The sequence below is a fragment of the Crocodylus porosus genome, unplaced genomic scaffold (assembly GCF_001723895.1).
Source record: "Crocodylus porosus isolate Cpor-Errol unplaced genomic scaffold, CroPor_comp1, whole genome shotgun sequence".
NCBI lineage: Eukaryota > Metazoa > Chordata > Crocodylia > Crocodylidae > Crocodylus > Crocodylus porosus.
Genome location: NW_017728937.1, coordinates 3,822,872 through 3,837,328, shown reverse-complemented (window position 1 = coordinate 3,837,328; position 14,457 = coordinate 3,822,872). Strand labels below are relative to the sequence as shown.

The 14,457-nt window shown below is 44.6% G+C and overlaps 1 protein-coding gene across 1 annotated transcript in view; it reads right to left on the bottom strand.

Annotated features, from left to right (window-relative positions):
* CHKA (choline kinase alpha) overlaps positions 1-12,830 on the bottom strand; it is a 31,677-nt gene extending 18,847 nt beyond the window's left edge. The window contains exons 1-2 of the mRNA XM_019547279.1: positions 12,485-12,830; positions 2,513-2,624 (exon numbers count right to left, since the gene is read on the bottom strand). Coding sequence (XP_019402824.1) covers positions 2,513-2,624; positions 12,485-12,744 — 372 coding nt within the window. The 5' untranslated portion in view covers positions 12,745-12,830. The remainder of the gene's footprint in view (positions 1-2,512; positions 2,625-12,484) is intronic.
* Between the last annotated feature and the right edge of the window lie 1,627 nt (positions 12,831-14,457).

Here is a 14,457-nt window from a genome sequence, read left to right as displayed (position 1 = left end):
CCCCCCCCCCGCAACATTCATGCACACAGAAATTTGGCTTAACATATCAGCTATGACAGAGGGAGGCAAAGCCATCCCCAGGTGGCAGCTTTAGCTAACTGGCATGGCTTATATTAAATGGAGTTTTATGTACGAACATTTGTTTCTTCCATGATTCATAATAAGCAAACTGGGGTTATTTTTAAATTTGCAAGAAACTGGTTCTTTCAAAGCTAACTTGTATAGTTGTGGTGCTACTATCCCTTCATTTTAAGAGAAGTTTGGTACTACTAACTTTTCTAGCATTCATTCCTTCAAAATTAAAGAAAAAAAATCAGAAGAGCACACAATTTCATCTATTTTATTGGCGATCAATATCAATTTAGAGCACAAATTAAGGGAAGCTGGCATAGCTTGTTTTGGGCACACCAATTTCAACAGAACTTTAACTTACTAGCATTAAAAGTGCTGCAACAGGTCATAAAAATGAACAGACTTGGAAGTTGTGACCAATAAGACCAAAGAACTTTACTCAAGAATGTTTGCCAATTTTAGGGTTAAGAGCAAAACTTGAAGAACTATTCACCTACATAGTCCCTTACAACATATCTATAGAACTTGAAAAGAATTTCAGTAAACTGAAGGCTAAAAAGAACAAGAAATTTGGATTAAAAAAAAAAAAATCCCCTCCTTATCAGAAGCATTTTAACATTTGAAAGTTCACTACAATCTTAGATGAGGCTTACAAAATACCCCCAGTAAATCAATTTGCTTATGTTCTAACTTGTTTAAAGAGGTAGCACTGGAAGAGACAAGTGTTTGTTGACAGAAACTGTGAACCTCAATGCAATCTGAAAGTTTTACCTTGGGGGCTCTCTGCTTACTTAACCCTTAGTGAACTGCACCAACAAGAGCAGTCATTTCACTGCCACTATGGAAATAAAGGTAGTTAGACATATCAAAAGATCCTTCAACACCCAGAGTAGAAAGGTTAGAAAGTTGCACACTGAGCTTTTAAAAGCTAATTAGATGAATTAGTCCTTAGGTTTTAGAGAGACTAACATCTTTAGATTCTTTTGTGAGCTGTGTACAGAAGAGGTAAGTTAAGAAAAACCCTAGAAGAAAAAAGGAAGATAACCAATTCTTGTTCCCCCCACCCCCGAGCATTTTACAATGCCTAGTTACTTTTCTCCAGAGCATTAAAGGGAGAATTTATAGCTCTTCTATAACAAAGATGTAAGTTTTGCAGCCATTTTCTTACTCATAATTACTATGCTTTTAAAACCAAATAAAAAGTTAGTCCAATCAGTTTTGCTTAAGTCAACTAGTTTTAGGTAAAAATAGTATTCATTTCTATAACCAGTTGCCAAAACAGATTCTAGATTTAGTTTTAATAATAGATTCAGCTTGTTTCCAGAAAGTCTGAAGCTTAGCTTAATGAAGTCTTATTCATCAAATTAAGACTACTCTCAACTTACCTCTACTGTATGCATTTTGTTGTAGTGATATATTCCATTTGGACTGTTTCAAACTATTTTTGCATGCTCTCTTTTGAATATTGCAGCGATATTTAGCTACAGTAGGGCAAGCTAACAAGTGTTAAGCAGTTACCAAAGGTCTTAAACTTTCATTAGTGAAAGGTCAAACTTCAAACCTACTTCTTTGCAAGTACTTAAGCAACAGCATCTAAATAGGAAGAAATATGCCACTGTGGGTGAATGCTCAGAAGGAAACCATGGACCAGAATTTCAGTAGTTAAAGTTGATCCAATATCTCCAGTAGATTAGTCAAGGCAAGTGACTGGGAACCTGACATTACCCTAAATTTATGGATACCAAAGCCAGGCTATTTTGCTCACCTGGAATCAGCCATTAACTCCCAAATCTAGTTTTTACAAGCTATAGCTTACTTTTGACAGGTAAACAGCATTAAAAATTTATAACAGCACAGCTGCAAAATATTTTGGAATTCTTACAGGGCATTGTGAACTTGTGTTCGGTTTTGACTAATACTGTAGATCAGTAAGTTTTACAGTATTACATACAATATATTCAGACCTTTAAGAAATTGCCTAGAGAGTATTCCCAGTATGTTCAACAAAGTTTCTACTTCAACCTCAGAACGGTCCATAAAAACAATGCCAAGATTTAAAAGGACTCCAGATGGTTTAGTCCTTTGAAATCTTGCTAGTTAAGCAAAACCCTACAAGTTACAAGAAAGCAGGGTTAATAACTATTTTGGAATACCATACTCCAAACTTAACACCAGAAACACATGTTATGGACTAAACCAGCATCAAGTGAATCTGTCAGCTGATACACACCAGTTAGGATTTTTGAAGACAGAAGTACATTTTCTAAGCAACAAACCAATATGAACTATATTAACCTTAAGATCAACCCTGCCACCAAGACACTCCCAAACAGTAAAAGCAACACCTTTACAATGCATTACTGATTCAGGGCTCTTCAAATACATTCTAAGGTTAAAGCTACAGAAACCCTCCCACTCCCAAAGCATTCAACATACTCACCATCTGTAGAATTGCACCATATAGACGAAGGAGGACTGTTCGTGGCTCATCTGCAGTCGTCTCTACGGCATCAGGTAATGAACACTGGAATAGCACATTGCTGAGGCCACCTCTGTCAAAAGAAGTGACAAGTTTATGCAAGTCATCTCAGTGACAAATTTAGATTTGTGTGTTCCAAGACTTTGTTCTTGGAAATCAGAAAACCGGCAACCTAGCCTAAACAGACTACATTCAAGTTTTCTTCAGCATACCACAAGCTCAAAAGCAAGAGAACAACATGCTAAAATTTCTAATATAGCTTGGCAAGTCATCACAGAACTACCTGTCAAATGCTTACTGAAAGGGGAGAGGCTCATTTGCTCTCCCCCCTCCCCCAAGTGAAAACAGGTGTTAACTTATGATTGTGGGTTAGCAGGAGTCTTTATTCCAACAAACTTTGAGAATAGCTTTTGCTACATTTCAAAAAATTTTATCATTTATACAATGAACTGGTGCAGGGGCTATTCTAAAAAGTTTATTGGAATATTACTTAAAGAAACCCCCAGTCATAAGTTAACCCCTGGTTTTTGGAGTAAGATGTTGGTCCCTGACCTGCATTATCTACTCTTCTGCTTTGAGCTTTTTCTGACCGACATCTTAAAACTCTAGGAAGTTTCTTCTCCACAAGCTTGTGATGCTAAGGGTGCTATTACATGTTACGCTTCCCATGTATTAAAATGCTCTCAAGGCAGAAGCATTCAGGCATTAAGGCAGGAAAAGATGAGCTAAATGCCACTGGAGCATCTCAAAGTCATGCATCTTGGGTGAGAAGCATCTCTAGCGGGTGTTAGGCAGCTTGTGATGCTATAATGCCAGTCCACATGAACAACAAGCAGCAATCTGCAGTCCTCCAGCATCCCAGGATGCACTGCTCCCCCAATCCACCCCATGAAGGCCATCTATCCTCTTGAACTCTACTGCCTCAGACTGACAGAGCCAAGCAGCCATGGGGAGCCTTGGCAGGTCCCATCAACACCCATGCTTGCCAACTGTCTAGTGCAGGGGTGTCACACATCCCACAACCCAGATCCAGCTCAGCACCCCATAAACTGGCCCCTAGTGCTACACCTGCTTGGACTGAGACCCTGGACCAGCCAAGTCTGTGGGCCCGATCAGTCCTGTGGACCAGCCCTGTGCCACTCATGCAGCCTGTGGGGTCAGATCACGCTGACACCCCCTGCTCTAGGGGCAAGTTGGAGCTGTGCAGGTCAGGGAGTATTAGCTTGTAAGACAAGACTGTTCACAGCATGAACTAAGTTCAATATTGTATGACATGGCAGAGGACTTGAACATTACAGTCCATACATGCTAACACCACTGAGATTTTAAAGACTTTCACATGGTTTAAATCCTTTACAATCTAACCAGTTTACAACAACTTCACAATATGTTTTGAGTTTTCTGGCTCTTTCCATATGTACTAAACATATGGAAATTAGCTTGGATCACTAGTCATAGCAGTGCAGTCAGCCATAAGACATCAACATAAGTCTGTTGTAAATGCTATGCTTACTCCTCTTTATAGTTATATTTATTATCAGATGTTCTAAAGATCATCTTTAAATAAGTTTAGTACCAACTGGGCACATCTACACAAGCCATCTACTGCAGTTTGGCCAATTAGCTCCACAGTAAATATCCCTGTGTCTACATGTGCACTGGAATGCCTTTGTGCCTTAACCAGCCCCTCTACTGCATGTTGAGTTGGGTCAGAGCAGCCCCGGCTGGCAGGCTTTACATATAAAAAAGGGCAGTCTGGCCTGGCAAAATGTCTATTTAACTAGGCATAGAAAACAAGTTAGTACAAGGACATGTCACTGCAGACTATAAGGAGACTAAAACTAAAGCAGCAAAAGTGACTACATGCTGCACACAGAGTTAAATAAAGAAGTTATGGTTCTAGTCATATTGGCACCTATGAAATATGCTAGGATTAATCAATATAACATCAACAGAAAAAGAAATACTGCTCACAACCACAGTTCTGTTGAACAAGAATGGTATGGGGTAGACATGGAGAGATTTATTTTTTTTTTTGATTGAACAGGTGTTAATTTATAGGGGTGGAAATTTGAGAGAGTTCCACTGCTACGAAATTGTTCTGGGAGAGGGAAAAGTAGACATTGTGTCTGCACCTGCCCCCTTGCCCCACCTTACCTGGATGAGATATTGGTTTTGGAAAGGTGTCAGGATCAAAGGCTGCTCTACTACTCCCAGTCTTAGGGAGGGAATTGAGTAGTGGGGCTTCAACTACCCCACAGGAAGAAGCTTCCCTTCCACTCATTTCAAAACCCTACTTTGGGGCTGTGCACACAGTATTTATTTTGTTCCCTTTGAACTAATGTTGCTTTTTAGTGCCTGCTTATAAAGTCATTATATGAGAGCCTTCAAATAAATTATTTTGGTGAAATCTTAAATAGTCAATACTTGGACTGAGTTTGTTACCGTAAACTGGAACTTACTGTTATTTTAAAGAGTGAGAGCTAAAATTTAGCTCAAGCATATTCTCTCACACTTTAGTTTAACTAAGTAAATCATGGGGTCTAGAAATAAACTATAGAATAGCTTACACTACAGAGCCTTCTTTATTCTTAATACATAAATCATTCTCCCATGACTTTCAAAACAGTGACGTATTCTGGTGCAATGATCTGATCAATAAATTGTTTGGAAGGCAAGCAGAAGTCTGAGGCTAAAGCAGAGCTGGGACTAACAATTCTTCCTGCCTTGCACAACTTTCACAGATCTCAGCTATAAACAGACTAAAATCACCTCTAGTCACTACCAAAGTTATGGAATTTAAGGGCACTCAAAATAAGTTTAAGGTGATCCAACACAGTGTTTCTCAATCTTTTTTGTACCAGGACCCATTTGTAATACAGGTGCACCAATACATTGGTCCGATATCAGATTGGCACCAACATAAAGAACATTTTCTGCATTGGAAATTGGCCTGATTTGGCCGATAAAAGCCTGTGCATGTGCAGAGCCACACTGCAGCACATAGGCACTGAGGAGCAGAGCCCAGAAGCATGGAATGCTGCCTGCAGCTGGTAAGTCCGGTGTGGTGGATGGGGGGGGGGCAGATCAATGCCCCCATGGTGAGGAAAGGTATGGGGTTGGGGCTGCCCAGCTGCGGCCAGGGCAGCCACACTTCCATCCTGTGCTCACTCCAGCCCACCCTGCACTGTACAGATCTGGGGGGGCAGGGGGCACACAATGTGTTCCCCCACCTTCTGACAAACCACCTGCAGCTCCATCCTGCACCCTTCCCCACCCTGGCTGGTCAGTGCCTGCCCCATTCCTTCCCTCACTGCAGGGGCCTTGATCTCAGCTATAACAGAACTCCTGACACCCTGTAAGGGAAAAGCCACCTTTTTCCATGTTTTTCTCCTTTAATGGAGAATCCATTTTTAAAGTTTGTTCATGACCCTTTCATATGGTCTCATGACCCATTTTTGGGTTGCAACCCACAGGTTGAAAAAAATGCTGATCTAACAGAAGAGTGTTAACTTATTCTGCTTTCAGTGGCCTTTCTTACAAGTATTTACATTGTGCCAGAACTGGTTAGAAGGTCCAAATAAATCCTTGCATAACTTATTAGAAAAAGGCCAATTCAACCATTAGCTTCCAGTACATAAAGTAGAACTTTATTATCTTCATAGCAGTATTTAATACAGGTTATTAAACCCAGACTAGAAGCAGTATTTCTTGAGAATGGAAGCATATTTACCACAATTTTGCTCTCTGTACATTTCACACACTGGACAATTAATCGAATGCTATTTCTGACCATCAACACTACATACTAAATATCCACAGAAGAAGGTTATTTGCAATCTCTAGAAGAAATAAAAAGACAATGCAGGTATAATTAGCCTTGTAAGTGGAATGGCATTAAAAGTCAATGAAAACTAATTTGTGCAGGTATACAGGAGGGAAATGCTAACCTTTAGCTGGGTGGTAATGCAAAAGAGCAGGGGTTGGGGAAATCTAGGTGTAAATTTTGAGAACCCAGTGGGTTTCATGAAGTGAACATAAAAGACAGTTATTTAATGTCAGCACTTTTGCTGTGCAAACCAGTAACAGACAAGGTTTAGAAAAAATAGAAGTGATTTCTGTCTGATATTCCTGGAAGAGAAGAGTTCAGGCATTTAAGTATGTCATTGTTGGAACAGCAACTTTGATCTGGTACGAAATTTTAATATTAACATTAAGAATTCCTGCTTCTAATTCTTCAGTGGCTGTACCATTATCTTGAAAATGAAGAACAAATTTAGTTATGGCCTTTTTAAAATAAATAAATGTTCAAGAATAACTGCAGCATTTTCTGGTCTGCTATAAAAAGTTAGGATGCAGTATGTTAGCCTTTGTTGTGAAATCTGTGGGAGACAGAATAGATAAGCTAGAAGTTTCCCAGTTCCATTTTGTTTCTCTGCAAAAGCTTAGACACGTCCCATATTGCTTCTATTTATGCTGCTTTTCTGTACCAGGTCTCTTATTCCCCCTTCATATTAGTGTTATCTGGAATTTCCCTTCTGAAATTGGAAATATTGAAATTTCTGGTCTGCTTCATTGTGAAGAAAATGGGGAAGCAGCAGGAAAATCCCATTTACAAAAACCTACTGTAAAATGTTTGCTTCTTAAAAGTTGCTTTTATGATAAAGTTGAAACAGATGTAGTATAAATCAGCATGCAACTTAACAATAAGCAGAGGTGACAGGCTAAGGTCAAGTCTTACAAAAAGATTTTACTTAAGATGAAATGCCAGTGTAGTTTTACATTTTAGTTGGTATAAACACAGGGGTGGCCAACCCAGGGCCCATCTGCAGCTGCTTTTTTGTGGCACAGGACAGATCAGGCATAGGGTGGGAAAACAGATCCAGGATCACGGGGCAAAGCAGCAGATTCAAGCAAGAAGAGTGGCAGGCTGAGGAAAGGCTGAAAAGCAGATCAGAAAGAGTGAGAGGCTGAGAAGCAAGTGGGGGAAGGAGTGAGAAGCAGACCAGATGGGGGAGGGGTGAGGCAAAGCCATCTGGGAGTAAAGCAGCAGGTGGGGGAAGGGGGTTGTGAATTCAAAGATGATTGCAATAGGAATGAATTTAAACAACAGCAATAGAAGCAGCAGTGGAGAAAAAAAGTTATGCAAGATTTTCATTTGAAAACCCAGAACAATGAAATGGACTCTCTAAACTAGCTCCAGCAGATCAGGCAAGGGGTGAAAAGAACAGCAGTGGCAGAATCAGGTGAGAAGCAGAGCAGCAGGTTGAGGAAAAGGCTAAAAGCAGACTGGGGAGGGAGTGAGACAGAGCAGGATGGGGCTGGAAGCAGGTGGGGAAGGGAGTAAGCACAGGGCCACAGGACTAGGGCTGGGAATAAAGTAGTAGGAGGGAGTGAAATACTCTTTATTTAAATCCATGTAAATTTATTATTATTGAGAATCCTTTGCCAAAAGATTATGCCAAATGAACTAACAAGTATTAGTTTGCAGGATGACAATTAGTCTAGGCTTGACATGCAGACCCAGATACTAGCAACTAAGGAAGAAAGGAGAAGCTACTTCACATTCACAAACTGATAATGCTCAGCTCTCACTACTCAGTATCCACCTAACACACTACATAATGAAAAGGTACAAGCCATAATACAACTGGTTCCCACAGTGGAAAACTTGAGTGAGTATTGACAGACATGAGGAAGACATGCAAGATGAGGAGATTGATGCATCTTGCCTGCAAATTGCAGGATCCTAGTTCTCACAGTGCAAAGACAACTAACACTCAAGTTCCAGTACTCCTCTATACTTAGATTTTTTTTTTTTCTTGAAGTGGCAGGGGCACTATTACAGAATTTTGAAGTGAAAACCCCAATAGCTACTTGATGTGTTGGTGGGCTTAGCAGCAAGATGTATGCCTCTTCAATCAAGGGAGGGGTCCAGAACCATGGATCAAGAGGATATGTGGACCTTCTTCAAGCATTTGTTGAACTGGGATGGGGATGCTGTTTGAGAGGTGAGGACTTAAGCCGAGACCCCAGGACAGTGCTATTGGTCTGTGAAAGAATTCAAGGAACTAGCAAACATGACCCAATGCAACCATGGCTTGGATAGATGAGAAACTTTAGGGAACACCTCCCTACTGAGCTTCCTTTTCCTAGTCCAGGGTAGCCAGCCAGTCTATGATGCACATGTCACAGGTAACCCCAGCAGCCTTGCAGTTTAAATTTCAGAATGAAGGCACTTTCATTCTCGTGCCCCAGGGCACAAACCCTGTTAGGTATGCCTCTGGGGGATGGGGGAAAATCAGAATAGCAGATGGAGAGGGTTTGGGCTTAACTTGTGGCACACCTGCCAAAAAGGTTGACCAGCATAACTTTTGTCACTGGAACAGTCTCTCTCAGGCCTGTGTAACTACATATCCCAGTGTAGCAGTTCCAGATTATTATAAAGAAACTCAGACAAGTATAACTGAGAGAAATGCTCCTATGAGAGCAACAGTTAGCAATAGTGCTACTTTGCTGCACAAGCCTGAAACAATACCACCCCTTGCCACAGATTTTCACTTTTTATAGGGGTTCTGGTGGTGAGGGATGGAAGTCATATGCACACACACATAGAAGAAAAGGACCAAATCAAAGTGAAGAACCTTACCGCAGAGACCTGCTCTACTCCCTAAAGCAGGGGTAGTCAAACTGCAGCACAAGTGTCACAAATGGCAGGGGCAGCGGATAAGAGCAGGGAGCTGAAAGCAGAACAGCAAAACTAGTAGGAGAAGGGATTGGAGTGACACTCGGGGGGGGGGGGGTGTCCAGGATTTACCTTGTGGCATGCCTACCAAAAAAAAAAAAGCTGGCCCCCACTGGTGTAATAGTAAAAGAAAAGCCCCAAGAAATTTAAATCAATATATTCCTCAGCATCAAGCAATGATCTTTTTTTTTTTTTTTTAAAAAACAAACTGTATTTTTCTCCTAATACCCAGTCTCAAGGAACTGCAGAAATACTTCAGCATAAAGGACCTGAGCATGTCATTTAAAAAAAGCAAAGTAATTGAGTAATTTTAGAAGTCAATGTCAGACAACAAGAAAGCAGTCTAGATGAGCAGTTCCAAAAACAATCTGCAAAGAGCAGATCACTGTATGGTGCCAACTCCTAGTTTACAGTCACTTTTACAGCCATCCATACTCTCTTCTAGTGAGGAAAAAAGATCCACTATAAACCAGTGGCCAGCCCATGCAACTCCACAGCAGGCTAATGGTTACATAGGAACAAAGGGACAGTTGCTCTATGGACCAGCTGAATAGTATACAAGGAAATAAGGTACAAAGCAATTGGACAGCATATTCAAGAATGCAAGCAGGGAAGAGGACCAACTGGTTTGGCAGCTGTCCAGAGAAATGTGTAGGAGGAAAAACAAGACAACTTTAAAAAGCACACAGGTGAGCAGGGGCCAAGAACAGATGGAAGGAATATCAAAAAAAGACCACGCAGTGCCACAAGCAGGACATGATGGCCAACTACATCAGCAAACTATAATTCTATGTTTAATAAAACACTTTAAATGAAGGAATGATGTTTTATTTCCCCTTCTCAAAGCCACTGAGCTAGGGAACATGAACAATTTGCTCTTACTCAAATTACAACAGCTAGCACTTTGGAACTGATTCTAGAAAAAAAAGTTAAAGGAACTAAGTACTAAACAAGTGCCTTATAACAGGTCTATGAATAGTTGAGTATGGTATTCATCTTCCTACACTGCCAAGTTGAAGAATCCTTAGGATATTTCTCCCAATCCAGAAGATTAACTTTCTTATTTAAGTTGCTTAGGCTGAACAGAATATGCTTCACAATGGAAACAGGAAGTTTAATGCACCAAGTTTAGAGAGATGCAAGCAAGGCAGTTCATACAGAAGACCAAAAGGCTTTACTTGTGCTATATTTACAGGTATGAAATTCACTATAAAAAGAAATTTAAACTGAAGGATGCATGTTAAGAACCATCAAGATCGCTTTAATCTGCCTTTGCATAGCAGGTTTGGTACAAACAGGAGCTCCTTTGTCACCAGTCAGGTAAAGTGATAACATTAGGGGGTGTGTCAGTATGAATCCAGATTCATATCAACTCAAGGCTTGCTTGGATTCACTCAGGCCGACAGTCATCCCAAGGCACCTTGCCACAAATGGTACCTAACCATTCAAACTGTTAAGTCAAAAACTTGCTTACCTTAACAACAATACCTTAGTGAGCCAAGCAGGCTCAGGCAGAAAACTTGGGGGCGAGAGGATGGGGAGCCCCGGTACTAACTGTACACCAGACTCAACCAGAAAAATAAAGCTATCAGTCGAGAGTCTATACACCAAAGATGGAAAATGATTAGCCATCTCACATGTCTCTCTAGTGCCTCTCTGCTCATGAAGGTCCTTAAGCAAAGCACGAACCCTGTGCTCTACAGCCTGGCTTAGACAGATATGCAACTAGCCAATCTCTCTTTCACTCTGGTATACATTTGTTAATGTTTTGAACCTTCACCTATCAGGATGTGTATACACTAGTAGCAGTTTCCTCATGAACAGCCATCAACATGAACTCCGATTTACAAACTGCCTGCACTGGTTATGCTACAAAGACAGAACACCAAGACAGAGAAACAGCAAGAGTCTGGAGTTCACAATTTTTCATCTAGAATCAGCATAATTTATTCTAAGCAATGTTCTCCTTAACATGGAAATGGTAGAGAGGACTATTGCTGGTCAGCAAGATGAAAACTGCAAGGGTTTTATACCTCACTCTTTGGGATGGCTGAAGGAAAGCACTTTAAATGAACAAGCCATTCTGAAAAGGCAAAAGGGGGAAGTGGTAGGAGAAATACAGTAGTAGTAGTGCCACAGCAAGAAGCTAAACAGAATAACCTGGAAGTTTGATTTAATGAAAAGAACAATCTGCATAATCATGGGAGGGGGCCAGACAGAGCAAAAGGATACATATTATTAACTACAGGCAGGATAGCAGACTACTGGCAGGAAAGGCAGGTAGGGGGGTTCTCTCTCAAGGCCATTGTGAACAGTCATATGTGGATTAACAGAGAAGAAGCAACTTCCCAGACCAGGCTAGAGACTCATAAGCCAGACATTTGTAGGGCAAACTGAAGAGACTGAGCATCCCCTGATGTGACCAAGTACATGTAGGTTAAAGAATGAATTTTGTCAGCTTTATTTCATGCACCTCAGGCTGAAAGGCAGAGGACCAGTTTAACATGGGACTGATTAGCCTGGGATTCAGGTCTCACAAAAACAGGTGCAGGGTTGGCACACTCCCAACCAGGGCAGTTCACTCACAGGAACTGCAACTGTTCCCTGTGGCCAAGCCTTCATTCAGACACTGAGTGGGGCTCTTGGTGCAGGGCAGGGTCAACTGAGCTTGGGGATGGTTGTAAAACAAACCCCTCAAACCCATATCAGGCCTGCTCACAGCCTGGCTCAACTCCCCCTCCCCACCCCACAAACAACTGCTGCCCCACTTGCACACTTCATGCCTGGGGCACACAGAACAAGCCTGCCTCACAGATATGGCAGTGCATGGGAGTGTGTGTGCACACACAGGAGGAGTTGTCACCCACCAGCACAGTGCAACGCAGTGCAGTTGTCACCACGGGGTCTGGCTAGGAGGTCCTGCCCCCCGCTTAATCCTTAAGGCTGGGGCAAGCAGTGAGGCAAGATCCTTGCACCGCCCCCCATACACCCGCTCCCTGCGCTCCCCCCACGCAGGAAGGGGGCGGTACCCACCCGCTGAGTCACAGCGCAGCACGAGGCTGCGCCAGTGACTCACGAGCCCTAACCGCCCACTCCCCACCCAACCGCCCCCCGCGCGAGGACGCGCATCCTCCCCCTCATCACATCCTGGACACGCGCGTGGGGCAGCCCCGCACCCCAGGACCGACCTGATGGGCGCGAGGCGCAGCTGGTCCTCGCGCAGCCCCCGCCAGGCGCCCGGCAGGAACTCCTTGCACCACAGGAACGCGCGGCGCCGCGTGCGCGGGTCCGGCTGCTGCGGCAGTGGCTCCTCGTTACCCTCCGCCAGCTCCCTGCCCGCCTCGGCGGCGGGCGGCCCCACCGCACCGCAGCCGAGCAGGAGCCCTCCTCCCCCTCCCCCCCCGAGCGGGGCCGGCTCAGCTTCGCCGTTACAGAACTTGGTCTTCATGGAGCTTGCGCGGGTGTAGCGGGGTCTCAAGTAGCCCTAGATGCGTGAACGCAACAGACACACAAACGACAACACACACCAACCTCTGCGCCACCCCGCCCCCGCGCCCGCCTTTTATAGCCGCCGGCACGCGGGCTCCCTAGCCTCGCGCCGGCCCCTCCCCCCCGCCGGTCTTCATTGGCTGGCAGCCCCGCGGGCCTCGCGTTCGGGGCGCCTCCTGATTGGCTGACTGGGGAGGCAACAGGAGGGGTTGAGACCGCCACTGCAGATCCCCGCTGAGGGAGGTTGCTGATTGGCTGGCCCCGGGGTTGCCGCGGTGATTGCTGCGGCGGGGATGGGAGGAGGCAAGGTGATTGTGCTGCGAAGGTCAAGCCCCCCCCAACCCCCCACTGTGGGCCAGAGCCGTTCCTTCGCGGCTTAGCTTCCCCCTGGCTTCATCTCCCGGCTGTGCCTGCCCCTCCAGTTGTGCTCCCCCACCCACCCCGGGCTGGATCTCCCTCCCGCAGCCGTGCCGACAGCTCCCACTCCCCTGGTCCCAGCGCCTCCATGCTCCCCCTGTGCTTAGTATACATTTCCCTCCCACAAGGAGACTCTTCAGGGTAGGGGGAAGGGGTGGGGAGGCTTAGCAGAGCTGGACAGTCCCAGAAGAGGGCAGATGGGGCGGGGAGGGTGTCCACCTGACATAGGCTTTGAGTACAGCAGGGACATTTGCGGCACAGAAGTTCAGGGATTGCAGCAAGATTGAGATCTTCTTTTTTGTGGGTCATGCACCTTTGCCCCTGGGGATTTAAACCCTCCATGTTGCATCATGCATTATCTTATGTTCAACTGAGCTGGTATCATAAGCTACAGTGCCTCCTGAGGCTGGGGGCACAGCAACTGCCTGCAGGCCGCGGTGTCAGCAGTGGTGGTATGGCAGCGGCGCTGATATCAGCGGTGAGGGTGGGCCCAGCAGGGACCATCTGCAGGCTGCCACTGTGGTGTCTGCGGCAGGGGGGTCCCCCTGACCGGAGGTCTCCCCCACAGCCAAATGCTATTGCACCAGGGTGCTCACTTTGCAGAGGTTTCAAGGTGTCACTTCCTCTGACATGTCCCGAGAATATTTTGGGGTGCTGCCATACTGTACGAAAACAGGTCACAGTAACCAAGAGGATATGAACGACTGGTGCCTCCTGAGACTTGGGGTGCACCATGGAGGCAAGAAGCGAGCAGGGACCGTCTGCAGATGCCAGTGTTGGTGTTGGCAGTGGTGAGCAGCAACTGCCTGCAGATGTTGGCATCAGTGCTGGCAAGCAGCAAACAGGGACTGCGTGCAGATGCCAGTGGTGGTGTCAGTGGTGGGCGGGGGTGGCGAACACGGACCGCTCACGGACACCAGCAGTGGCGTCAGTGGTGAGGGGGAGTGGCTGGCAAGCAGCAACCACCTGCAGAAGCCGGTGGTGGCTTTGGCGGTGGCCAATCTCAAGGGGGGGTACTTGTCCCCCCCATGCTCTCCCTACCTGTCACCTTTGCAAGAGGAGGGTTAGCTCCAACAAGGATGGAAGGTGATGGCCTCGTTCACTCTCATTCACAAATTAGGGTTTCCAAATCTGATTCATCCAGGCAGCATGAACTGGATGAACTGAGATTAGGCACAATCTATACTGAAAATTAAACTGCAGAGGAACAACTGTTTCTCTGTGCACTGCCTCATACTCCTAAGGCTTTTTTCTT